Consider the following 27,630-nt stretch of genomic DNA (forward strand, 5'->3'; position numbering starts at 1 on the left):
ACTTTATCCTTGTTGTCTGTCCTGCTCACTCAGACCTCACAGGAAACCTGCGGCTCCCCCAACCCTCCGCCTCTGCCTCGCCTTCCCACACTTTACTTCCACACAGCCCTGCAGCTCCAGAGAGCCTGACCAGAGAGGATGGCTGCATCCATGTGGCGGATGAATGGGCAACACAGAAGAATTGCTGGAGTTCTGCTGCTCTGGATTCTGCTTAGTTGTGAGTACTATTCTGTCCACGTAAGCTTTAATTCACTCATTGAGTAGTTTATGTATTTGCACATCATTTCTATTTTGGTGGAGATTGAATGTTTTTGTGTTCATTTTTTTCCCCACTCAAAAACCTTAAAATAAAACGTGCAATGGGCAAGAGATAGTTTTATGTATTTCCTTTTTTATTAGCATATTAGTTGAGGTATTTGGTTTTGATTTGAATACGCAGATGCAGACAAGCACGTTTTCAAACAGATCTGCTCCAAAGTAGAAAGCTGCAATTGAGAATCTCTAATTATAACAGGGTACATATGTTGTACATAAATATATATATATATATATATATATGAATGATTGAGCTGCTACTGTACAGTGACCACATGACACATGAATTCCGCACAGAGCAGAAGCTGTTCTCTCCAGTGCACTCCTGACCGGTCTGCAAACACTAAAAACGTTTCATTTATGTGTGTGTTTATGTGACCAGTCCGCCCCCAATCAGCCTGTGGTCTGATGCTAATTGCAGGGTGATGCACGGTCACCAGTTGTAAGGCTGCAGCGGCTCTGCTTCGACCCCCTGGAACGACTTCTGCAGAGATTTTAGGTCCCATCCATGTGCACATTGGCAGCACATGTTTGGTGTGACCTTGGCAAGACAAGTATTGCAGACTAATGGAAATAAGTAAGGGTTTACTTTAAGAGGGAAAAGATCATGCAATGGCTGAACATGTTCATGGTTTGTGCAATAAAAAGATGTTCCGCAAACCATTTGCTGCGTTAGTGTAGCAGATGGTAATTAGATTAACAAATAAATGTAATTACCCTGGACACTCCCTATATCGCCCCATCTTGAGTTATGTTTTCTGTTATGCAGCTTAACATCACATATCACAATCCTGCCTCAAATGGCTTAATTAGTCGTAAACTTTCAGAATAAGTCCCTCAACTCAATTCAGATAAGACAACCTCTCTTCAAAATGCTTTTAAAGTGGAAAAATAGAGGGGAATGAGAATGAGAGGATGAATTTGCCTCTCAGAACGAAACGACAGAAAACATATAAAACAAAGATATTAAAGTTACAGCTACTGTTAAGATAAAGATGTGTATGACTATAGATCTTGCAGATAGTTGGGCAACAGGGTCATGCAACTTTTTTCTCACATTCACAGCCCTTTCTGAGTGCAAAACATATTAAAGCCAAACTACGAGGACATTTTAAACACTAGTGCTCACTATTGAAAAATAGTGATGAACAACAACCATGATTTAGTGTGGTTGAATCATGGCTATACTATTATTTTAAATGCCTGGCTTGGGTTTTCCAACGGGGATCTCTGTTTGTTCATTGGATGAAATCTACCTGTTTCAGTGGAAAGCTTCTGATTAGTACCTAAGTAATATCACAGTGTTTTATCAAGTCTAATGAGCCCTCACATCTATGCCACATCCAAACAAGAGTCCTGCGATCACACAGGCCTGATACATGCGGCCAGTTGGCACTCAGGTGCAACTCAGCTACGGTATGGTCACACAGGGCTCAGAAAAACAGAAAGGGAACGTGTCTAACTAGATATGTGCAGATATGAGCTCTGCCCCCCCATCACCCGCTAGGTCACATGAGACAGTCTGTTGCCTCACTGTTTGTTTGGGTTTTCCTTTTTCTGTTTTTTTTTTTTTTTTTTTTTTCATAATATAGGTCTATGTGTTTGTTGTGGTACTGTATACAGGGTCTGCATTAACGTCACTTTCCCACTGGACCCCCTTACTCGCACTGAGTGGCAGAAATGGCTGCAACTAGTGGAGAAACTGTAGAAAAGACGGGATAACAGCAGATTATCAGCTTAAATTAAAGTCAGTTGGACTTGACAGTGACCCGTACAGTTACCAAGAACCAGTGGTCCATGGACATTAATATTTGGTACAGTTACCAAGAACCAGTGGTCCATGGACATTAATATTTGGTACAGTTACCAAGAACCAGTGGTCCATGGACATTAATATTTGGTACAGTTACCAAGAACCAGTGGTCCATGGACATTAATATTTGGTACAGTTACCAAGAACCAGTGGTCCATGGACATTAATATTTGGTACAGTTACCAAGAACCAGTGGTCCATGGACATTAATATTTGGTACAGTTACCAAGAACCAGTGGGTCATGCACATTAATATTTGGCCACGAATCCAGTTTTCTGATATTTATATGTACTTAATTTCTACGCCGGGGAAATACACGAAGCAAAGCTTGAAGGCTTACAAAAGTCTTGACGCTTGGTACTACTTCAAGGCAGGATTTGTTGTAGAAATTAAAGTGATGAGGACACTGAACTTTATGATTTATGACCGTTTTAACGTTACCCAAAAATCCAACATTACCTGATACAATGGGAACTGCAAATCCACGTTTCGGTGCCTGGAATCCAGTTGTTTCTGCGAATTGCAGCGATCCATTTGTCTCTCTTAAGCTTATTTTTCGGCAGTCTGTAAAATGATAAGTACAGTCAATCGCACAACAGCTCTTTCTCATTTTAGATGTTTTCGAGCTCAAACTGAAAGTTTACGCTGCCACTCAGTCTTTCTGCCACTCAGTCTTTCTGCCACTCAGTGGGCGTAACCCGCTGTGAAGTCGCATCTGTGACGTCATGCACATTCCCTCTATAAAGGTTTAAAAAAAAGTAGCCATCTGATGTCAGTCGTCATTCAAAGATGATTGTTTTGATTTACATGAAATAGACTCTTTGTCATATCACATGGGTAAGTGCAGACTGTGTCAACTTGTGCATTCTCCTCCCTGGAGTCTCATTCTGACTGTTGTGGATCAGTCTATATCTACGTCATCAGGTCATCAGCAGTGATAGGAACACGATAACTGAATGAGCGAATCAGCTGGTTTCAAGGCTATCCAAAAAAAAAGATTGTGATTGTTAACTTCCTTTCTTCCCTCACTGATATATTTTACTATTTAAGTCAGACTTCACCAAGTGTTTTTAAAGAGGATACTTAAATAATAGTGCTGGACTGCATTTATTGGTGTGAAAGAACTGACTACCGAGTCACAAACTTCATAATCCAGTCTTTATGGTTGGATTTAAGCAAGTCTGAAAACATTCTATTTAGTGACTTATTTAGATTAGCTGATTACCTCTTTGGCTTCTCCACCCTTCGCTACACTCAATTTCACATTGTGCTAAATTTGCTGCACCGTGGAAGTAGTGTTGTTTCTGTCAGCCTGTTTCAATTTTAGTTTTAGTTTAGTCTATGGGTCAAGCTATCATTTTAGTTTTTATTAGTTTTAATCACGTTCATTCTCCTTTTAGTCGTGTCAAGTTTCAGTCGACTAAAAGTCTGAGCATTTTAGTCTTATTTTAGTCAGAATTGTCCAGGGCCATTTTAGTCTAGTTTTAGTCAAAGATTGTATTTATCTAAACCCATTTTACAATTCAAACAAGGTTATCTTATTATTATATTATTGTTACCTTATAGACTCAAGAATACATTCATTCCAGATACAGAAGACTCTAATTTGAGTTTACAACATATTTATTTTTCCGCATTTCTCCCCGTCTTTTTCTTTTCTGACGACACATTGGGTTTTCTTTTCCACGTCTATGTATGAAAGTGTATCCAAAGATGGTTCTTCTTCTTCTCCAGCCCCAGAGCAGATCCCTGGGTTTCTCTCTGGAACTTTGTTTTTGATGGACGTGAAGGTAGAGCTCTTCGTTAATGTTAGAACATTTCGTCTCGTCTCGTTTTGGTCAACGAAAATAAAGACACATTTTAGCAAAGTTTTTATATTGTAATCTACATTTTAGTCTTGTTTTTATTCGTCGACGATATTGCATTATATATTTAATTATCATTATCGTCACATGACCAGCATTTTCGTTGCGTCTCGTTTTCCTCAGGTGATAAAGGTTCGTTGACGACAATATTTAGTAATAATTTTCGTTAACGAGACTAACTTTACGTGGAAGTTGGTAGTACAAAGCTGTAACTCCACTTTTAGACAAGGCGTTGTCCCCATTTTCTCCCAATAGGGGAGTTTTTACCTGCCACTGTTTACGTTTATGGCTGTAATTATGTAATAATTGCTCGGGGGTTTATGTTCTGGGTCTCTGGAAATATCCTAGAGACAACTTCTGATGTAACAGACGCTATATAAATAAAATTGAATTGAATTGAGTCAAGTTGAGCATCTGACTCCTCCCCCTAAAACTGGCTGGTGTGAATAGAGTTATAAAGATATGTCTGAAAGGGTGCTTTTAAACTATTTCACTGAGGTATTTTAAGTATGTGCCTAACATTTTCTTCATTCCTGAGGAAATGATGTTAGTGTTTTAAGATGACATAATATGTCTCCTGTAAAGGAGACGTTTTAAAACATTCAGAGAATGACCACAACAGTGTCCTGGAAGGCGCTCATGGTGCAACATCGGAGCAGGATTTTCTGGAACATCTGCAGCAGCTGCAACTCACTATTTGTTGCACCAAAGGATTACCTCTTAAATATTTCAATACCCGATTCCTCCAAGCACTTTATATTTATCTATTTTACTGTGGTGGTTCACAAGTAGACCAGCAGCATACTGTACTAGACAAGGTCCGTCGTGATGTTCTGATTTCTGGATCCTGCTCTATTTTACTGAAGGTTGCATTTACAGTCATAAAAAGTATGATCAGCATCCAGTTTAACCTTTTTTTTTTTCTCCAATATCATTTGTATTCAGAGAACGTCTTAATAAAGACCTGCAAGTTTCTCTGGTTCAAGCAAAGAGGATTAAAAGCTTGAGTGAACAAAAAGAACACAAAACCTTTGTTGAATTATGTTTTCCACACATAAGGAGGCTCATGATCCTGACTCTCAGATTGGGTTCACACTCCCACTTCCCGTGGTCGTCATTCAGGAGTTATGCAGGCGTGCAAATATGTAGTGCTGAAATGGGCATGCTTTGTAAAAATTGAGTGATGTCATTCAACGCCTCTTGGAGTACGTTATAAGTTGTCTCTCTCAAGATTTCGGGGGGAAAACCCAACCTTTTAAATGTGCTCTGGCGAAGGGGAAAACATCTTGTCTCGCTTATATTTCAGCTTGTCATCTACAGGGACTCCTCCTGTTGCTAAGTCAGGGCCTCAGGCAGAATACGCTGGGACTATCGCTGCCTGAAAAGAGCCCCTTTGAACAAAGATTTCACTCATGAACATTCTACAGTTGGTCTCTTAAGTGACAAAGCAATCAAAGCTTAGTAGATTCCCATTTGTATTGCACAATTCAGGCCAATTTAAGTGCAAAGACACCTGAATTCTGGTGCATAAAATGTGTTAAAAACTAAATTATTATTGAAACTTTGCCTTTAACGCAGCAGATTCTCCTTGCAGATGAAACACAGGCAGCAAACTGCCAATCTGAGTTATTGACCAGCATTCTTTTGGTCCCAAGTTGTGATGTTGAAGCTGGAGTCACGTCATCTCCTGGAGGGCGTTGGTCTTTTATACAAACCTTGGCAGATAGTGGTCTTATGTCAGGCTTGGGTGTGTGTCCACTTGGGTTTAAAGTCACGGCTGAGGAGCCGTGTGAGCTTGCAGAGTAATTAAGCGTGGAGTCTGTTGTCTGTCAGGCTGCCATTTCCAGCCGTGATCCGTGCACGTGTCAACCTGTCACTGCAGGTTAACTCATCTTCATCACCGGAGGAGAAGCCTTCAGATGGGGTTCTGTCCTCCTTTTAAATTATCTTCATTTTCTGTCAACCCGACTCACAGAAGGATGAAGTAATGGTAAGAAAACAAAAACATCTCAGCTGCTGGTTAAATGATCATGGAGTCGACGGTGAAGCGGATCATCCAACAACAATATTTACCCTGTAAAACAATCAGAGTCACGCTACATTCAAATCTTCCTTTTCCAGTTACTGCGGTTCTCCCGAGCTTATTGTTCCTCGTTTCCCTGGCACCCCGCTGCACTTTTACAGCGGTTTAGGTTTTTACCAGCACAAGGACGGAAAAACAAGCCTTTTCTTTCTATATCTCTTTCATTTTCAGCCCAGAAAATTGCGGCAATAAAAGCGACACCGAGGAGGATAAATTCCAGACAACTACGCACAGCAAAGAACAGCTCCGACCTGGCATTATGATGCTCTTCTTGTGTCATCACTGTTTTGTTTTGTATACTTTCAGTTCAAGCAACATGTCTGGGATTCTCTCCGCAATTATTATGATATAATGGCAAATAGAAAGTGAGCATAAACCACATAATCTAGGTTGGATAACCAGGCTGAGGCTGCCGTTATGAGGGGTAATACTGTTTGCTCAGGGAAATAAAAGCACTTAATGAGCCTTCACTGGGGCCATTTGACTGCCAGAATAATGGCTGCTGGTAATTAATGTGCAGTAAGTTGCTTGTTGTTGAAGGCATTCAATTGAAAACACAACATCGTGCCCTTTTGCTGTTGCTCCTCACATTCACATTGTTCAGGTCTATTGGTCTCAATGAATTTTCACAGCTTTCACTTAAAACATGACACTAAAACTTACTATTTCTAAGTCTCTAAAATACATTTACGTGCTTCACATTTTTAGGTGTCTTGAATGATTTCAAAAGTTTCTTAACTTGAAAGGTACAAGCATACGTGTTGCCTCAGGTCATAGAAGCAGCAGCTGGACTCCAAAAACTGTTGATGATTCTGACACCGAGAGGAGAGGAGTTGGCAGCCTGTCCAAGCAGCTGGTACGTCCACTTTCCAAAGAAAACGCTCAGACTGTTTTGGAAAACGTGTTTTAGGTTTCTCTGCCCTGCTGAGTAAACAAGACACTAAATAAAAGAGGCTTAATGTCATGTTTTTGCTTTTCTTTTATTTCCTGAGTTCAAGGAAATGAGAGAAAGAGCGGTGTGTGTGTGTATATATATATATATATATATATATATATATATATATATATATATATATATATATATATATATATTAGGGCTATCAAACGATTAATTTTTTTTTTTTTTTAAAGATTTTTTGGGGCTCTAATGGCCCTTTATTGAGATGCAGACTGGAAAGGGGTAGAGAGAGAGAATGGGGAAGACACTCAGCAAAGGTGCGCGGGCTGGATTCGAACCCGCGACCGCTGCAGGAGGAGGACTGTAGCCTCAGTATATGAGCCGCTGCTTAACCCACTCGCATGTTGTCCATAGTTAACTCGCGATTAATCGCAAATTGTTCGCACATATATTCACACATTTTTTGCTGTTCTAAATTACCTTGAGATATGTTTTTAATACTGTTAACAACATGAGTGTGAGGAACCAGAGCGGTCTCCCCATGTACAAGGGGATCAGGCAAACTGGACCTGGGTGATGAGGTGTAAAGGAGAGACCCCGCAGAGCGTGGAATGCCAAAAAATAAGGCTTTTTATTGTATGCAAAAAAGCACAAAGACATACAGGCGAAGGCAAAAACAGTATTCTAAAAAATGGCACATTGAGCATAGCCTCTCAGCAAGCTACCTCCACTCAGCAGCCCCCTTTCTGGTATGCAGCCACTGGTTATGAAGCCAGGCAGGGTGGGGAGGTTGATTGGGCACAGGTGTGTTCAATCAGTAGAACCAGGTACACCTGTGTGCTGCTCCCCCGCAGACCACGCCCAATCCTTCACTCTGCCACACACATTAAAAAAGTCCGGTGACGGTGAGAAGGGGAGGGGTTGCTCACATTCAATGAGAAAGAGCAAATATTCTTGCTTTATGCCAATGTTTATTCAACTTTCCACAAAAAAAGCTTTTGACCTGAATGTAACATTCCTTCATAAATACAAACACAATGTAGTCCCCAACTTTACACTTGTAAAGACTAACATAAGATTCCTTGTTTTTTTTAAGCAGCTCAATGTAAAACAATGAACCATATGCATCACAAACATTGTACAAGAAGTACATTGGTCAGTTAAATTTTCCATGTAATTATGTATATGAGGAAAATAAAAGGCTCAAAAAATATGCTCCTAAGTGGGATAAAAACAGGGGGATACAAAAAATAGATTACAAACAAATTGCACATGTAACAGCAGGGAGTGTAACTCAACCTATAAAGTGCAGACTTGTCCAGGCGCCTTTTTTGCAAGCTGCTATCCAGCGTTGTCTGCTTTTGACGATGGGGGGGGGGGGCGCTCTCTGCATCGGTCGTGTGTTTGGCTGCAAGTGGTATTTGAGACTCAACGTACTTTGACGGTAATTCATTTCAATCAACAGTACATGCAAATAACTTTACTTTTGTCCAGCGAACCATCTGCATCTTTTTGAAAGTGAACTAGTCGTTCAAAAGTCTCTTTTCATTCTCCATCTTTCCTCGCTTTTCAAAAAAGTTGACGCAGTAATCCACCATACTTTTCCTCAAGCTACGGTGCCGTCGACCGATCCTGCGCATTAATCGTGCGTTAAAAAAATTGTCGGTGTTAAGAGGATGTTAAGTTAACGCGTTATTAGCGCGTTAACTTTGACAGCCCTATATATACATATATTGATAAGACTTACCAAAGGGCAGTGCCAGTGTTATATTTGGGTATTTTGGTTTGCATGCTTGTGTGTTATCTGTGTCTCCCAGCATGTTTTTCCCTTTAGTTCGATGAGGTCACACAACCCCTCGACAGCCACATCCTGCTCTAGGATGTGCATAGATAGCGTTCCAATTGTTACCTTTCATTTTTTCCCTTTACCACTATCTCATGTTTTGTTTACGAACGTAGGGGTGTGGACAGCGGAAACAGTCAACTTTTGCCACCCGTTTGTGCAGAAAGGAAAACAGTTCTCATGTTCGGGGACCTGTGTCGTCTTGGCCTTCACTTTAGGAGTCATTGAGATGTCATTGCAGCATTTTGTAGTCAACAGCGCTGGTTTTTGTTCAAATGTTTGCAGGTTATGTTGTATATTGCAATGACACCCTTTATTAGTAGACATTTTAATTACAGGAACCATTTGAAAGTCTTAAAAGGCAGGTTTCCACTGGCGGGAGTGGGTAGATTTTACCCTGCAGACGTGTCTATCAGGAACCCTTTAAGGGGGAAACGTCCCTGTAGTAGGAGAGTTACCCAGGGGGGCCAGCGGGGGGGTCTCTGCTTATCTACATGTCTACATTCAGCACTCTCACCTGAAAATTAATCATGTGACCATAACTCATTCCAACCATTTGGACCAGAGACATTTTGCTACAAGTAAATTTGATGAAGATGGTGATTACAAAAACAAACAATAGATGGGGCGATTTGTTCAGATCTTATTGACATATTACGCCAATGTAGAGGTCTGGTGGGGGATTTTACCTTTAATCTCAATTGCTAAACTGCGATGTATGTTACAAAAACAAACAAAACAATAACGCAAGTACCATCCATTGTTTGGAGTTTGTTCTTCTCTTTCTTCTTTTGCTGTTTTCCACTATTTCCTTGTATGCTGCTGGCCATTAGCGAACAGCAGAAAACGGGCACCACTGCCACCTCATGGTGAGCTGTGTTATTTGTTCAGTCAAAGGTTCCCGTGTGGTGCTAGTGTCATGAAGGGGCCGAGGGGACGGTCGGCCCCGTTAGAGGTTCCGCTCTGGCAGGGCAGAGGAAACAGGTTTCTATGCTAATGAAGAATCTCATATCAGTCACGGCATCCAGTCATGTTTTTCTAGTAGAGGATTCATTTCTTTGATAAATAAAAGTGAAAATGAAACCCTTTAATGATAATTTGTTAAAGTCTATCAAAGTACAAATATGGGTAAAAGATATTTTAGATTTCCATCATTTCCTTGAGAGGGAATTTAGACAATTCAATTCAATGCAATGCAATGCAATGCAATTCAATTCAATTCAATTCAATTCAATTCAATTCAATTCAATTCAATTCAATTCAATTCAATTCAATTCAATGCAATTCAATGCAATTCAATTCAATTCAGACAAAAAGAAAGTCCAGAGTGCTCAGAAGGTTCATCTAAATCATGTGACGAAGGTGCTCTTTGGTGGGAAAAAGGATGTCAAAAAAGAAGAAAAATCCAAGGCACTCTTCTACAAATATAAAAAGCCTTTATTTGAAATAGCTATTTCATGTAGAAGATTAAAAAAGTGGGTTACAGCCCACGCGTTTCGGCCACAGCCTTCCTCAGGGTGTAACACTCAACACATTGATTCTCCTTAAATGGGATGTTTGATCAATTCAATTCAATTCAATTCAATTTTATTCATATAGCATCTATTACAATATAAGTTGTCTCTAGGATCTTTCCAGAGACCCAGAACATGACCCCCGAGCAATTATTACATGAGAAATGGCAGGTAAAAACTGAGAGAAAAAGCTTAAGCCAAACAGAGGAGACCAGGAAAGGGGAGATAGAAAAGATAGAGACAGATATACTGCCAAAGGTACAAAAGACAAGTTATATGAGTATTGATTATCCACGAACAGGAGTTCTATGTACCGTACATATTACTTTACTTAGTACTATGTTTGCACTGAATAGAAACTACAGAGGGAAACAGTGATGAGTAGATTTTGGGGTCCTCTATGGACATCTGGACAAGTAGGCTAATGGAATGAGGCTGTGGTTCACGATGACATCCAAAGTGTCGTCCCCACAGTTTGGGTGGAGGTCAAATCCAAATCCCCAGATTCAGGGCTGAGGCTTTTCCCTCCTTTTGCATGAGTTCACACTCCGGCACACATGCAGGGAGGGAAAGAGCTCCCCGATGAGCCTCGCTCGCTGCAGCTGCAGCGCTCATCTACTGCCCCCCCTCCTCCCTCCCGCTCCAACGGCCGCCGCCCCGGGGTCCCCGGGGAGGAAGCAGGCCTCATCCTCAAATACCATAAGTTATGAGTAAAAAAAAAGAAAAAATGCTGTCCCATGCTCATACATTCCATCTGCTGACATTTAATCAGGTGTGACGGTGTTTGTTTTCACACTCAGTTCCTACTTTTCCACAGCCCACGTTCAAAAGCGGGAATGGACATTGAATTCAATTCAATTTCAATTCAGTTCAATTGTATTTATTTAGCGTCTATTTCAACAGAGGTTGTCTCTAGGATCTTTCCAGATACCAGAACATGACCCCCGAGCAATTATTACATAAACATAACATAAACAATGGCAGGTAAATATGACGGAGTATTAGGGCCAAACTAAGACAAAAAAAAAATGGAAATTACGAAAATAAAGTCGTAGAATTACCAGAATAAAGTCATAATGTTGTGAGAATAAAGTCGTAATATTACGAGAATAAAGTAGTAATATATAATATAATTTATAAATATAACATCACAAGATGCTCAATATTCCTCATTTTAACAAGAAGATGCTCTTCCTGTTAGAGTTCTCATAAATTACCACTCTATTGTCGTAATATTACGACTTTATTCTCATAAATTACCATTTTATTCTTGTAATATTACTTTATTCTCATAAATTACCACTTTATTCTCATAAATTACCACTTTATTCTTGTAATATTACGACTTTATTCTCGTAATGTTACGACTTTATTCTCGGAATGTTACGACTTTATTCTCGTAATGTTACGACTTTATTCTCGTAATGTTACGACTTTATTCTCGTAATATTACGACTTTTTTCTCATAATATTACGACTTTATTCTATTACGACTTTATTCTCGCAACATTATGACTTTATTCACGTAATTTTACGACTTTATTCTCATTATATTATGACTTTATTCTCGTAATTCATTTTTTTTTTTTGTCTTAGTTTGGCCCTAATACTCCGTCGTAGGTAAAAACTCCCCTAGCGGGAGGAAAACTTCAGCAGTTGTGCTCCAGGGAGATAATGCAAAGGGCTGTGACAGATGCATGATTTAAAATAGACAAACGCTCACATTAATAGGACGGACACACATTCACATTTGTCTGCAGCTGCTTGTGGGTAGAGTTTGGCTAAAGATGCAGATGGAGCATCTGTTGTTACTGAGAATCTCCCACCGTGCAGAGCACCGATGACGCTCGAGCCAGAGATGGGTTCATTGTTTTCATTTCTATTTGGGTGTCTCAACTGAAAACTCCACGGAGTGTGACGTTTCCATACCTCCTTTAGTTCTCTGAAAAATGTCCCGTGACCTTGACCAGTATATAATTATCCAGCCTTCAATCTTTATCTCCACCCTGCACTGGTCACGCTGACTTTGCTGTATCTGAGAAGTGGTTAACAAAAGACTTTGAAACAAGAGGGCGGCTTTGAGACAAGTGCATTGCTACGGTATTTCCATCCAAACGCATCACAATTATTACATTAAGATCTCAGGAAACTGTCATGTTTCGAGGATGACAGTTTTTGTTTTTTTGTTTTTGGAACTGATATATATAGTAACCGGTTGACAGTATAACTAAATGTAGTAGTTGTTTAATATGGTACTTAAAGCAAAGTGCATGAAGTGCAATACAGATGCCAGTAACACTCAAGCAACATGTCAAAAGGACAGATAGTCCTTGTGGTATTTCAAATGTGCTGGCATATACGTCTGCAGGCACGGCGCTGTGGGACACCGGGAACATGTACCAAATATCTTATGTCAGATGTATAATTTTCTGCTGTTGTCCTGCTATATATAGTAATTACTTAGAATTTATCAAGCCACAGGAAAAAAAAAATCTGTAAAATACCACATGATTTTTTCTCTCGAACCTACCTTGTAATATTATTTTTTTCATGTACATCTGGCATGGTTACGTACCTCTTCAAAGACCAGAGCCACCCACACTTAAAAAGCTTGAGGAGGACAACCAGGGCAGGAAATCCACATGATGTAGGCCAACAGAAAAATCAGAACCCGGAGGTTACAGAATATGCAGCCTTGCTTGGCTGTGTGCTCTTTGACCCCGCTAGAAACTCTGGAGAGGCTTGTGATTGTTGAGGGGATGTGTTGTGTATGTTTCTCTGCGGCTGCATGTTGATGCTATGGGGGCCCGTCTGGAAATCACAGCTGTTTCTGTCCACAGTGGTTGGAAGCTACTGTGTGTGAATGTTTTCAACGCAGTTTCACCATGTAAACATCATGCAGCAGCTGATGTATTTTCTGTAACCTTGATGGGTGGTGAAAAAGCTTAGTTTTTTGCTTTTTAATGCCCACAAATAACCATGAATGACATTCAGTTTTGCCGTCATCTATGGCACAGACAGAGAAAAGCTCTTAAAATATTTAATAATTCAGTTTATTCTAAAAATCTACGACGTAGCCACTTAGTTCCTAAGTCAGGTCATCCTGTATCATAACCATGTTAAACCAGGCAGCTCCGCCCACAACATTGCGTTGCTTTACCACTGCATTTTGCAGTTGAGGGTAGAAGCACTTTTCAAGTAGTGACGCAGACACGAGTCAGTTACATCATTGGACTGTTGGTGAAATTACAACCATGGGTCATGTTTTCTTCCAGTATCCGTTGAATAAAACGGGCACCTGTGTGAAACCTGCGTAAAACCTGCAAAGTCCACTTGGAGCATGAGGCTCCTTTTAAGAAATGAGACTCTCTAGCGCCACCCTTCGCCACGACGGCCGTCGGGGGTACTGCAGCCAACATCGAAGCCGGCACGGGAGAATTGGGAGAACGCGCATGCAGCGTCATGTGACGTCACATCCGCAGGACAGCGCGGCAAATTCGGCCCCACAATTGCAACACATTTTGCAGCACACAGCCTGTTCAAGGCAACGGAGAGATACGCTAGAGGGCTCATTCTTTTTGGTTTGGAACGCTTCATCTGACATTATTACTAGAAAACTTAAAACGTATACGACATTTTTTCATAAATCCTGCCTCAATCCTGCCTCATGCTCCTTTAAGTCAGCTATGCCAAAGCGATCGCAAACAAACCCTAATCAAATAACTTTATTTATCCATTAGGAACTTCGTTTGTGTAAAAGCATCAGCATCAGTGCGTGTACAGTTAACATACGTGACAGGACAATACAAAAACAAACCACACAATCAATGTAAAGCAACATCCATTGGGCAATCACAAGTACTGCTTAGACTTAGATGCTGTAAACCATAGCATAGATAAAATAAGAGAGAACAAAGAGATACAAATAAGTCCCCCATTAAGTGCATAATGAATACATTAAAGGCAATGATTTTAAAATGTTTAAAAGCAGGTACAAAAAATAAATAGGTAAATCAGCTATTTATGAGTGTGATGGATGAGGGCACAAAGCTTGACATGTTTGTCCTGAATGTTAGTGATCCGTATCTGTGACCTGAGGGGAGGAGCTTATATTGACCGTAGAGTGTGTGTGTGTGTGTGTGTGTGTGTGTGTGTGTGTGTGTGTGTGTGTGTGTGTGTGTGTGTGTGTGTGTGTGTGTGTGTGGGCCCCACTATTGGGTGTAAAACGTGTGGCCCCATAAAGGGACAAATGTGAGTATGTGTGTGTTTGTGTGTGTGTGTGTGTGTGTGTGTGTGTGTGTGTGTGTGTGTGTGTGTGTGTGTGTGTGTGTGTGTGTGTGTGTGGGCCCCACTATTGGGTGTAAAACGTGTGGCCCCATAAAGGGACAAATGTGAGTATGTGTGTGTTTGTGTGTGTGTGTGTGTGTGTGTGTGTGTGTGTGTGTGTGTGTGTGTGTGATGTCTGAGGCCAAACATGTAAAGCCAGTGCCTCCACATAAAAGCAGCGATGATTAGTTACATAATTCACTTGTGCACCGACCACACAGTCGTCTTGAGAGCAGCAAAGTTTTTCTTAGATGTTGTAACTGTTTACACGTTGCAATGAGATTTTTCCATGTGGAGGTAAGTGTTCAGATTGAATTCAGTGACAGCGCTGAAACGGGCGGAGTGATGCTGTAGCTGTAATAATAATGATCATTAAACAGTAAAGGGGACGGCCCTGGGAGTGAACAGGGCAGTCTGATGCCCTTAGATTTGCTCCAACAACAAAGTTGATGAAGGCTAACACTTATTTACACTAATTAAGTGATTGAACAAAGGCATTCCGTCCATTTCCTCACATGAACTCAGGAAATGCTTTTGTGAGTTAATGTGAGGAAATGCGTTTTAATCTTTCCTTATCTGTGCCCCAGCTAACTTTTCCTACAGAAAGATAATCTGTCTCGGGGGATAGATGTGTGCTCAGGAGATCATGACCTTTTGAATGAGATGCTGATACGGCAGACGGTGAGAATAAGCAGATATGAAGTGACTAATAAGTCCTTTGGGAACATACGCCAAGCTGAATAGGGTGTGAGGCTTGAATCACCAGGACAAGCTGTTCAAATGCATCCTCTGGGCTGATCTTATTCCCACCAATACTTTGCAGAGAGCGTGTTAAAGATTACACTTTTCTTTACATAAGATCATATTTCAGACATTTGAAGACCATACAGAAAGCAAATATTTTTCTACCTTTGAATTACATTAAGTATGTTAAAGGAGCCTTTTTTCAAAAGTTGATACAGTTTACTGAGATCTTAATGAAGTCTCTGTGGCGTGATTTAATAAAGATACTTTTTAAATACAACCAACAGCTGTTTTAAAAAAGACAGTTTTTGGTGGGACAGTCAAATACTCAACTTCATTAAACTCACGCTGTTCTCTTGTTAAAAAGAAAAAAACACTCAATATTTAAACATGTTTACAGGTTAAACCACAATGGTTAACAATAATGTTTACCCTAAAGTCAGTAAATGAAGAGACAAAAAATGTTGATGTTGCTTTGGGTTTTTCAAAGTTTATAAATAGGTCCAATGACTTTGACCTAATTCATAGTATTGTTGGTTATTGGATGGATAGATGGATGGATGATGGATGGATGGATGGATGGAGGGATGGATGATGGATGGATGGATGGATGATGGATGGATAGATGATGGATGGATGGAGGGATGGATGATGGATGGATGGATGGATGGATGGATGATGGATGGATGGATGATGGAAGGATGGATGGATGATGGATGGATGGATGATGGATGGATGGATGATGGAAGGATGGATGGATGATGGATGGATGGATGATGGATGGATGGATGATGGAAGGATGGATGGATGGATGGATGGATGGATGGATGGATGATGGATGGATGGAGGGATGGATAGATGATGGATGGATGGAGGGATGGATAGATGATGGATGGATGGAGGGATGGATGATGGATGGATGGATGGATGGATGATGGATGGATGGAGGGATGGATGATGGATGGATGGATGGATGGATGATGGATGGATGGATGGATGGATGATGGAAGGATGGATGGATGGATGGATGGATGGATGGATGGATGATGGAAGGATGGATAGGTGGATGATGGATGGATGGATGGATGGATGGATGATGGAAGGATGGATGGATGGATGGATGGATGGATGATGGAAGGATGGATAGGTGGATGGATGGATGGATGGATGATGGAAGGATGGATGGATGGATGGATGGATGGATGGATGGATGGATGGATGGATGGCCAGACAGACAGACGGACAGAAGGATGGATGTATTTCATGTTTTTGGTGCATAATGTACTTTTATGGATATTCCACCGAAGTTTATTTACATGCCTTGAGGCAACAGTGCTTCTCACGAGATATGATCTGTCTCATGAATCCCCAGTGTCCGTCTCTGACAGAGATAACATTTCATCCATTTTAAAGCTACCCAATAAGTTGTAAAGAACATACATTTTCCAGATTGTGCTTGTCTAAGAGAGCAGCACAGTGGGCTACCATGTGCAGGCAATATTCCCCAGTCCCCGATTGGTTTGGTCGTTTAACAGCTGGGGACACGTCATGTAAATGACCTTTACCAATACAACTCAAAATGTCATCTTTATTAGAATCCCAAATATTGATTCCAGCACACTTATCCCAGTTTGTTCTGTTTGGGCCATTAAACTTCACTTTATCACAGTTGTCACATTGAATTATGCCTAATTTCTTGCAGCACTTCTATTGGTTGGTTTGTAAATCATTGTAAGTCACATAACAAAATATTTATATGGAATTACCAACACTTTCAGAAAGTGAGTGTCTGGCTATCTGCGGTTGTTGGATAGTTTTTGTCTGTGAATGTTTCTGCCAGGTTTGGAAGCTAAGCTTTCAGCTAAGGGTCAAGGCATCGCTCAAAATGCAGGGAGGTAGCTGGGAAAACAAGACCATATACAGAAAAGTGCAGGCAGGGTTATAAAACGTACCAGAGTTCCATCAACACAAACACAGAAGTAGAACACATAAAACATCATAACTTATAAACAAAAATGTAATCCGGTAGCTGCACCAACAAAAGTCATACGGACTGTAGAGCCAGACTTCCTTACAGACAGTTGATGCACAAAACCAGACTCATTTTATCATCCTGCATGTCTTCTAATAAAAAAATACATGCCCATAATTTCACAGAGTAAAAAAGAAAAAGAAAAACACACTCAGCCATTTTAGGAAAATGCAAACAAAAAGAGTAAAAACTGCTGAAGTCATTGCGTGTACAGTAAGTATATTTCCACCAATGGTATGGTAATGGTATAAGGCTGCAGTTCACACAAACATCCAAAATGTGGACCACATAAATTATTCACTCTATCTTTACCCCTCCCCTCTTTCTTGCAGGTGAGGTGATGTGCCAAGACGATGCAACAGATGCACCTACTGGTAAGAAACCCATAATAAATAATTTAGGAGTAAAACTTTTTCCAGAAATGAAAATGTTCTGAAGTTGTGTTTCTCCACTGAGCTCCACTGAAGCTTTGTTCCTGTGTTCTCAGTGACGGATGCTGCGGATCCTCCGGCAGATCCTCCTGCCGATCCCCCCGCCGATCCCCCGGCCTCCCCTGACGCCCCTGATGCCCCTGATGCCTCCGTGGCCCCGGATGCAGGCTCCTCTGGAACCGTTAAGGCTGCTGACCCCGCCGGTACCACCCCCGCTGCTGCTGCTGGAGACTCCTTCACGGTGGTCACCGTAGTCGTGCCGGGACACGTCCCGGAAGCAGGAACCACAAACATTCCTGCTGCCACGGACGCTGCAGACTCTGATGCGCAGCCGGCTGCTGTTATTCCTGCTGTGACCCACAAACCCATTGTGGTAGGTGCTTTATGATGCTTTATGCAGTGCATTTACAGTACATGGGAAGTTGAATTCCTCTTTAATTCAGAATTAAAATTAAATCTGATTTAAAATGATTAAAAATGACCATGTAAACACCTAATTCCGAATGAAAATGGCCATTCCGAATTAAACTTAATTCCGAAGTAAGTGGCTGGATTATTCTGATTTTAAAGGAGCATGAGGCAGGACTGAGGCAGAATTTATGAAAAAAATTCGTATACGTTTTAAGTTTTCTAGTAATAATGTCAGCTGAAGGGTTCCAAACCCAAAAGAATGAGCCCTCTAGTGTATCTCTCCGTTGCCTTGAACAGGCTGTGTGCTGCAAAATGTGCTGCAATTCCGGGCCGGAATTTCCCGCGCTGGGCTGCGGATATGACGTCACATGACGCTGCATGCGCGTTCTCCCCGTTCTCCCGTGCAGTACCCCCGACGGCCGTCGTGGTGAAGGGTGGCGCTAGAGAGTCTCATTTCTTAAAAGGAGCCTCAAGCTCCTTTAAATCCGAATAGAGGGTATGCAATGACGTCACTTTGAGTGGCAAAATTGGCTGCAACTAGTGGAGAAGACGGGATAACAGCTGATTATGGGCTTAAATTAAAGGCAGTTGGACTTGACAGTGACCCGTACAGTTACCAAGAACCAGTGGTCCATGGAAATTAATATTTGGCCACGAATCCAGTTTCCTGATATTTATATGTACTTCATTTCTACGCCGGGGAAATACACGAAGCAAAGCTTGAAGGCATACAAAAGTCTTGACGCTTGGTCCTACTTCAAGGCAGGATTTGTTGTAGAAATTAAAGTAATAAGGACACCGAACTTTATGATTTGACCGTTTAACATTAGCTACCCAAAAATCCAATATTAATACAAAATGGGAACTGCAAATCCAAGTTTCGGTGCCTGGAATCCAGTTGTTTCTGCGATTTGCAGTGATCCATTTGTCTCTCTTAAGCTTATTTTCGGCAGTCTGTAAAACGATAACTCAGATTTCTTGCTAAATCTATGAGTACAGTCGATCGCACAACAGCTCTTTCCCATTTTAGATGTTTTCCAGTTGCTCAAACTGAAAGTTTACGCTGCCACTCAGTCTTTCTGCCACTCAGTCTTTCTGCCACTCAGTCTTTCTGACACTCAGTCTTTCTGACACTCAGTGGGCGTAACCCACTGTGAAGTCGCATCTCTATACACTCATTCCGCTTTAAATTAATTCCGGTCTTTCTGCGCTGCTCGTTCCCTCGTCCGTCTGTCGCCATGAAGCTTATCTTCCGCGCTGGGCTTGTTTTCGAAACAAAGTTTCAAGATGGCAGCACGCAGTAAACGGTGGTCGTGCCAAAGCACGGTCTTCTATCTCCCTCCTCCTCAGCACACGAAACAAAATAATCGACATGATGTTGTCGTGCTGCTGCTTCAAAAATAAAATCAAAACAAATCCAAAAAGGATGCTAATAATGTGTTCCTCCATGTTGTTGCTAATCGAGTACATTTGTTTTCTTCTGGTAGACGTAAAGACGTAAAGACGTCCGTCGCCCTATCCAATCAGAACCTTCCCAACCCCCAGACCTTAAGAGGAATTGGATAAAGCTGATCAAACGTGTTTTCCATGTAAACCTCAATTCAGAATTACTATTTCCATGTAAACTCGAAGGAAAATAGTTTAATTCCGAATTATTTAATTCGGAATAATTAATTCAGAATTAAAAAACATCATGTAACCGTGGCCACGGTGCCATCTTCACATGGCGGCTCCTCTTTTTGAACCGCTGCGCTGGTAGCACTTCCATCAGCATCAAGCAAAAATAAACCAAAAAAAAGATACTTCAGTAAAATCAGTTCACAAAAGATGACATAGGCCATGGTCTTAACAGATAAGTGCAAAAGTGCGATCTAAGCCTGGTTTCACCTGCTTTTCCACAGCCTGAAGTGAAGTGTGTTGCAAAGGAGGACATCTCAGAGAGCGGTGCTGTCAAGGCGGAAGTATCAACAGATGACTGCGTGAGTTCAAGTTTGTGTGTGTTCTACAAGTCCTTTGTAATCCTTGCTTCCTGCCAAATGCAGGCAACATCTAGACACTAACAGCTGCATTTAAAACAAGTCATTCAATGTGTTCATTTGAAGGAGGAGATTGTTATGACAGTGCATTCAGTACATGTAGAATTCTACTTCAGTTAACCTGAAATTATATGTTCGGTCGTTGGTTCAAACAGAGTGCGTTGTTATATTAAACAGCATGGCAGAGGCAGCTGGTCAGATTGCAGCACCAGGTTTTTTTGCTGTTTTGGGTGACTACTGTAAGAGCCATCTGCAGAAGTAATATGTAGAACTCAACACAAAACTAGCAAGGATGAAACTGCCCAAATATTTTAGCCAACTGATAAGTCTGAAATTTACGGAAGAGTATTAGGGCCAGGCAGGCGAAAAAATATATGAGAAGGGAAGATTTTTTTTTTATTGTGCACTTTGAGTAAAAAGTCGAAATGTCGAGATTAATGTTGAAATACAATTTCAAGAAAAGGTTTAAAAGTTGTGAATAAAGTCGAAATTTCACCTTTTTCCTCAACATTTCAACTTTATTCACGACATTTTGACTTTTTTCTCAACATTTAGACTTTTTTCTCAAAATAGTACCTCAACATTAATCTCGACATTTCGACTTTTATCTCAACATTTCGACTTTTTTCTTGACATTTTGACTTTTTTCTCAAAGTGCATAATGAAAAAAAAATCTTCCTCCTCTAAAATATTATTATTATTTTTCTCCTGCCTGGCCCTAATACTCTTCCGTAGAAATTTGCAAAAGCAACGAAAGAAGAAAAAAAGGATCCAAATGAAAGAATAGCATGAACAAATCTTTCCAGTGCATCTTTAAAACTGTTAAGGGGTTGTTTATTCCAATGCAAACCACCTCATGGAACTGCGAAGGATGTGAGCGCTCACAAGTAAAAGTGGGAGAGCTGAGTAAGTTCCATGGGAGTGATTCTGCTGTTCGGGTTCAGCCCTCCTGCGTTTCTCGCCTTTTGCTTTAAAGATTCAAGAGTCTCATTAGAGTCCAGCTGTGGGCCCACTCCCAGCGAGCTGGAGGGTTGGGGGTTTGCTCTCAGTGGTCTTCTGGGGTTTACTGAGAGCTGTCTGGATCGCATTACAGTAGAATAACGAGTGTGGAGTTGTGCAACAAAGTGATGTCATATTTTGTGGAGAAGCTGCCGAAAAAGGTGTGGTCGGCTAGTTTTTCACTGAAATGCACTCAGTTTGGTCTCACACAGCCCTGAATAACAGAACGATGTCTCTGCGTAAAAAAAATTGTAAAAAAAAAATGGTGCGATTTGTTATTTTAAATTTGTTTTATTTGAATTTACCCCAAACTTCTTTTTGTGATTTTAAAACAGAATGTTCAGACACATGTTCTGTTGTTAAACAGAAGTGAGTACTGCATATTTGGTGCATTACCCTTTTTACATGCAACATGTTTTCTTTTAGGAAGCAACAAAACGTGTGATTCAAGAGAACCCTGCTGCCTGGTGCCATTCGGAAAGCTGCAATATAAACATCTTCCAGGACGAGAAAACATTGTTTGTGACCAGCAGCGATGGTGAGGAAGCACGTGCACTGTTTTATCCTGTTTGTCGCCCTCACTCTCTAATATATGTCACTTTCTGCAGCAATAACTGACTAAATATGAACTGATATATCTCTAAATGTGATTGCCCCTGCAGCTAACTTGGGTACTTTGGCTGATGCACTCCAGAGTGAGAGTTTGAAAGACAAGGTTAGTAGATAAGGCAATGAAAAATAAATGTATAATACTATTTAATCATTTAGCATTATGTAAAAGGAAATATGGCATTTATTAGTAACTCTGTAATGTTTCTGTTTATTCATATTACATCAAAGTCACGTGAAATGCCTTCTTATACACAATCATACCCACAGTTTATCAGTTTATGAATTCTCTGGCCCACAACCTCATCTCTCCGTTGTAGTTGGGTGTGACGAAGACTGAGACGCCGTCATCGTCAGGCTCCTCTGTGTTCGTGGGAATACTGGTCACTGGTCTGCTCGCCGCCATCGGCATCACTGTCGGCTACTTCAAATGCAAACGCAGAGCTGACACCAAGGGAGTGAAGCTGGTGAGCACGTATTCACACATTGGGACAAATGAATGTCAAATATACTATTGTGGACCTCATGTAGTTCCCATTTCAAGAGGAAGTCCACCACTGCACTAATGAGCTGAAAATAATGTTGCATTTTCTGTTTGCAGATACTGCAACTCTGACTTCAATTTATTCGTGTCCCCAAAGGGGGCGGTTGGTTTTGCAGTAAAAGGGAGAATAAATCAAAACATATAAATCATATAGACACGAAAAAACCCCAAATCATGTACATGTTTCTATTTTTCTGCTTACGTTAGATATTTAACTTTTTCGCATTTTTCGCATTTTTCGTCAAGTATTTGAATCTATGAGCAATAAAAATGGGTTAGAGTTCACACCTTGGAACATCTGAAATCCAAACAACATCTCCTTTTAATTTGAAGCCTGCCAGTGTTTTAATTAGGGAATGTTGCTGGCCGGCCATCAGAGAAAGTGTGCGGATAAACACAGAGTGTCCCTCATCCAGAGACCCACGCCCTGCTCTCTGGTGCTCCATGTATTTGCAAAGCTCCCAGTTTCATCTACAAGCCAGACGCAGATGTTTATCTGCAACGCTCACAACATCACATGATGCAGCCCACAGAATAGGGTGTGTTTCTGTGTTTGTTAGTAACACTGCACGCACGCTGGGTCAGGGGGTAGAACTGCCGACGTCTGGGTCCTTGTGCATTGCCACGACTAAACAAGAGATGAAATGTTTCATTTTTGACTGATTTTTTTTTCTTCCTATAGTCATAAAAAAGAAAGTCAGACCCTTTTTGAACTTTAGCTTTTTCACATTTCAGGACACAGTCATGCCTCTGGTCCTAAGAGGTCTTAAAAGTAGGTATATTAAACCTCAGATGAATAACAGAACTGCCAATAACAGAAACTGAGTTGAAATGCAGAAGCAGCGTGTCAAAATACAAAGCCCCTTAATGCTTCCACAGAAATTAAGAGGGTAAGAAGCCACCGGGTGTTGAAAATCCCACTTGATTAACTGATCTTCAGCAAGCAAAGAAGATGAAAAAGATTATTATGACAGGTGCCAGTCTTTGCAGGATTTGATGTCCCTGCAAGTTCATCCTGAGGTCAGACCAGACAGAGAAGCAGCAAGAAGAAGAAAAATAAAGGCCCTTCAAGCCTCAGTTCAAAGGTCATTGCTGTACAATTAGAAAAAGGTTGAATAAGTTAGAATTACTGAGACAAAATCAATTCTTAAGTGTTTCAAGTGTTATAAGATTTCTGGAACAACATTCTTTGGACGGACAAGTGTGGAGATATTTGGCCGTAATGCACAACGCAGCACATCACCACAAACTCTGAGACCACCTGAGGAACACGGTGGTGGGAGGGTGATGATCAGGGCCTGGGCACTTTGCAGTCATTGAATTAAACTTGCACTTCTCTGTGTTCTCAAGTATCCTAGAGTCAAATGTGAAACCATCTGTGTGTTCGCAAAACTTGGCTGAACATGCAACAGAACAACAATCCAAGCTAATCTACAACAGAATGGCTGGAAAAGAAAATCCAGATCTAAAAATGACTGAAATGCTGCACTGGCATTTTTAAAAAGCTAGGCATCAATGAGTGCCTGAATACCTCAATTGATTGAAACAATCTTGGAGAGAAGATTTGGAGAAAACCCCTCACCAAAGATTACGTTTATTAACGGACAGCCCCTTGAGATGAATCATCTCGTTTTGAGGGGGTCCAACATGAAACATACAACACAGTACAAAACAGTCACATACAACATACATAATACATAAGGCTCTCACACACAAACCTGCCCACACACCAGTCAAGACCTACCACACCTGAAGAGCACAAGTAAACACTGCATATAACACAGTAATAACAACAATAACAACAATATTAATAATAGTCATTGTCATCATCATTATTATACAATATATGAAGAAATAGAAATAGCACTATTTGCCACACGCAAAAAATAGTGGAGCAAATACCGTCTTTTCGAAGCATGTATTAACTGCGCGCAAACGACTCCTCACTCGCCCTCTGTCTCTGTTTCTCTCTCTCTTCAATATCATTCAAGCCTGTGTGATACTGAATGATATTAAAGTTGAAATCTACAGTCAGACATGACTGTACACAGTCAGATCAAGTGGGGTTGTGGACTTATCTCGGATTTAAAAATAAAAATAACAGGACGTAGCTCAGGATTCATCCATACAGTAGGGGCTGCTTTATTACAAACAATTCCACCATATAAACATATAAATCTAGAATGTGTGTGTTTAACAGCTGACCTGTAGGTGTGTGTAGCAAAACACAGAACATGAATTACCATCAGATTCTGATCTGATCCGCAAAACTTTATGGGCGTGTTTGCGCCAGCATATCATTAGAGCAAAATCTTTTGTGAATAGGACTTTAAAGCGGGGCAAATTGCGGGCGCAAATGCGGCGCAATTCACAGCGCTATGTGTGGGCGCCATCTATTCTTTGTGGATTTGGCCCATTATTATGTATTAAAAAAATAAAAATAAAATGAGAAGGCAATACCACTAGAGGCAACTACATGGTTTATTGAGATTGGAGAACCAATCAATCAATCAATCAAATTTTATTTATATAGCACCTTTCGTCCAAGTACATGAAATACAAGGTGCTTTGACATTGTGATTGAAAAATAAGCATAATAAACAAATAAAAACTGGGAGACCAAAAAAGATAAAAACTGGGAGACCAATGCACCCTGACATACAATATAAAATATATAAAATTTATAAAAAGATAAAGGTTCAAGGATTAAGGCTAAAAAAAATAATCAGTCCACAACAATAAAAATAGTAAAAACATTATAAGAGATAGATAAATAAATAAAACAGATACCTTTAAAAAATTTTAAACGGAATAAAACTAAAACTATAAAATGTGATGCTACATAAAAGCCAGACCAAAGAGATGAGTTTTTAATCTACGTTTAAAAATGTCCACATTTCCAGCTCCTCTCAGATCCTCCGGCAGGCTGTTCCACAGTTTTGGAGCATAGTGGTTAAAAGCAGCATCACCAAATCTTTTAGTTCTACTCTGTGGAACAGCTAGAAAAGAAGAGCCAGAGGATCTGAGGGGCCTTCCTGGTTCATAGAATAAAAACATTTCTGTAATATACTCTGGCGCAAGCCCATGTAGCGCTTTATAAACTAATAAAAGAACTTTAAAATCAACACGAAAACTAACAGGTAGCCAGTGTAAGGTTTTTAAAATGGGCCTAATGTGTGCTCTCCTTCTGGTCTGAGTCAGAAGTCGTGCTGCTGCGTTTTGAACCAGTTGCAGCTTGTTGATGGTATTCTTGGGCAGACCAGTAAGGAGAGCATTACAGTAGTCTATCCTGCTAGTTATAAAGGCGTGCATTAGTCTCTCCGTGTTGCCCAGAGAGAGAGAATAGTGAGTTTTTAAAGAGATGTACTGAATTAAGTTCTCTTATAGTGATGGGTAGGTTGTTCCAATCTGATGGGGCTTTGAACTTAAAAGCACGTCTGCCAATTTCTTCAAATGTCAAAGGAACGAAAAGGAAGGGTTGCTGAGTGTTTATGAGAGAATATGAGGATGTATATGGGATCAAATAATCTTTAGAGTAAGATGGATAACTAAAGTGGATACATTTGAATGTGAGATGAAACATAAAATGTTTTTTGTCTGCCTGAGACCTCATGATAGGGTTTTTGATGTCCACCCTGTCTTGTGCTGATGTTGGTTTGTGTTGTGTTTGCAGGCAGAGGAGGGTTTCCCCGTGGATCAGGAGAGTCAGGGCAACACCCTGGTGTCCGACGCCCCTCTCAACCCCCCACCTGAAACCCAGGAGAAACCCAGCGTAAACGGAGAGTCCACCGAGGCGGCCAAGAGCCCTCCCCCCACCAACGGCCACTCCACCGCCAAGACAGCAGACACGGAGCTGTGAGAAACCGTCCCAGGGAAAGTGCAGTCCACAAACTTCCTCCACAAACACCTTCATCCACGCAAATTCATTCAGGTCAATTCAAAGAAATTCTGAATCCGATCCGGCCCAGCCACAGAGGCCACAGCAAAGTGGACGCTGATTCCAACGACCTCCTCTGTGTTGCTGCTGCCCTCTTGACTCCTCCTCAGGCTGCTGCCTCAACACACACCAGGGAAGCGGGTCTGATGATGATTACAATAGTAACAAACACGAATGATGTGGATGGTGACGAAGGCTCAGTCCCTGGGTGGTTGAAGGCAGTCAGGCTGTAAACCAGAGAGGAGACTGGCAGCACCGGGCTTGAAGAAGGTGTATAAGTGTGTGTGTATAAGTGTGTGTGTGTATAAGTGTGTGTGTTTGTGTTGATCAGCACTGATGGCTGCAGCCTCTGGAAACCCCGCACTTCCTCCACTTCATAGCTACTTCCTCTCCCTCCACTACTAAACACATTACAAGCACACGAGTAAGTGTTGCTTAGGTTTACATTAAGCCATAACACTTGGCTCACACCTTGTGTGTCTGACTGCAGGTGAGGGAATATGTGCATGCATGTGTGCTGCATTTGTGTGTGTTAATACATACTTACATCACTACTGTGTATATGTTGTAAATATCTCAGTACACGCATCTAAGGCTCTGTTGCATATTGTACTGTAATGTCTGGGAACGTGATCATGACTGGCAGACTCTCTAAGCAACTGGTTGAATGATTAGCATGAATGTGCTTGTGACATTAGCCATGAAAACACCAGCTGGTGGAAGGAAAGTAGAAGTTTTACATGATACTTTCTCAAAGTTTTTGCAACCACCACGGCAAACTGTTGTGTCGTCAGTCACAAAAGGAAAAAGACCTGTTTACTGCTTCCTGCCAGCTCGGTAATCTTATTTGTCAGTGCTAATCTCATTTAAGTATATGTTATGTATATGCTACACTTGTATGTTAACTTTTATGTGCCACATGTTCTAATTTCATAACTCATTTTGTACTTAAATATATATATGTTTGTGGCGTCGTAATCATTCTTGACCTTGGATATAAGTGAGACAAATGTACTCAAGGGCTATGGTAGTTTGTTTTTTTTTCCTTCCTTTTTTCCCCTTTTCTCTCAACATAACTGATATTAAAAAAAAAAAACAACAAAGATGCCTTACATTGATTTATCATATTGGTCAATTTTGTATCTTTCATTCCAACGTGACTGTGTAATTTTACTAGCATCATGTACTTTAAAATGGATTTAACATGAAACAATAAAATAAAAAATGAA

The 27,630-nt window shown here is 40.8% G+C and overlaps 1 protein-coding gene across 1 annotated transcript; it reads left to right on the forward strand.

Moving 5' to 3' along the window:
* Window positions 1–27,630, forward strand: cd34 (CD34 molecule). Its single transcript, XM_061735349.1, has 8 exons — window positions 1–217; window positions 17,767–17,808; window positions 17,922–18,238; window positions 20,178–20,255; window positions 21,738–21,849; window positions 21,974–22,026; window positions 22,241–22,387; window positions 26,138–27,630. The coding sequence occupies exons 1-8, from the start codon at window positions 139–141 to the stop codon at window positions 26,321–26,323; spliced, it is 1,014 nt and encodes a 337-aa protein (XP_061591333.1). The 5' UTR covers window positions 1–138; the 3' UTR covers window positions 26,324–27,630.

The sequence above is a fragment of the Cololabis saira genome, chromosome 12, assembly GCF_033807715.1.
Source record: "Cololabis saira isolate AMF1-May2022 chromosome 12, fColSai1.1, whole genome shotgun sequence".
Taxonomy (NCBI): Eukaryota; Metazoa; Chordata; class Actinopteri; order Beloniformes; family Belonidae; genus Cololabis; species Cololabis saira.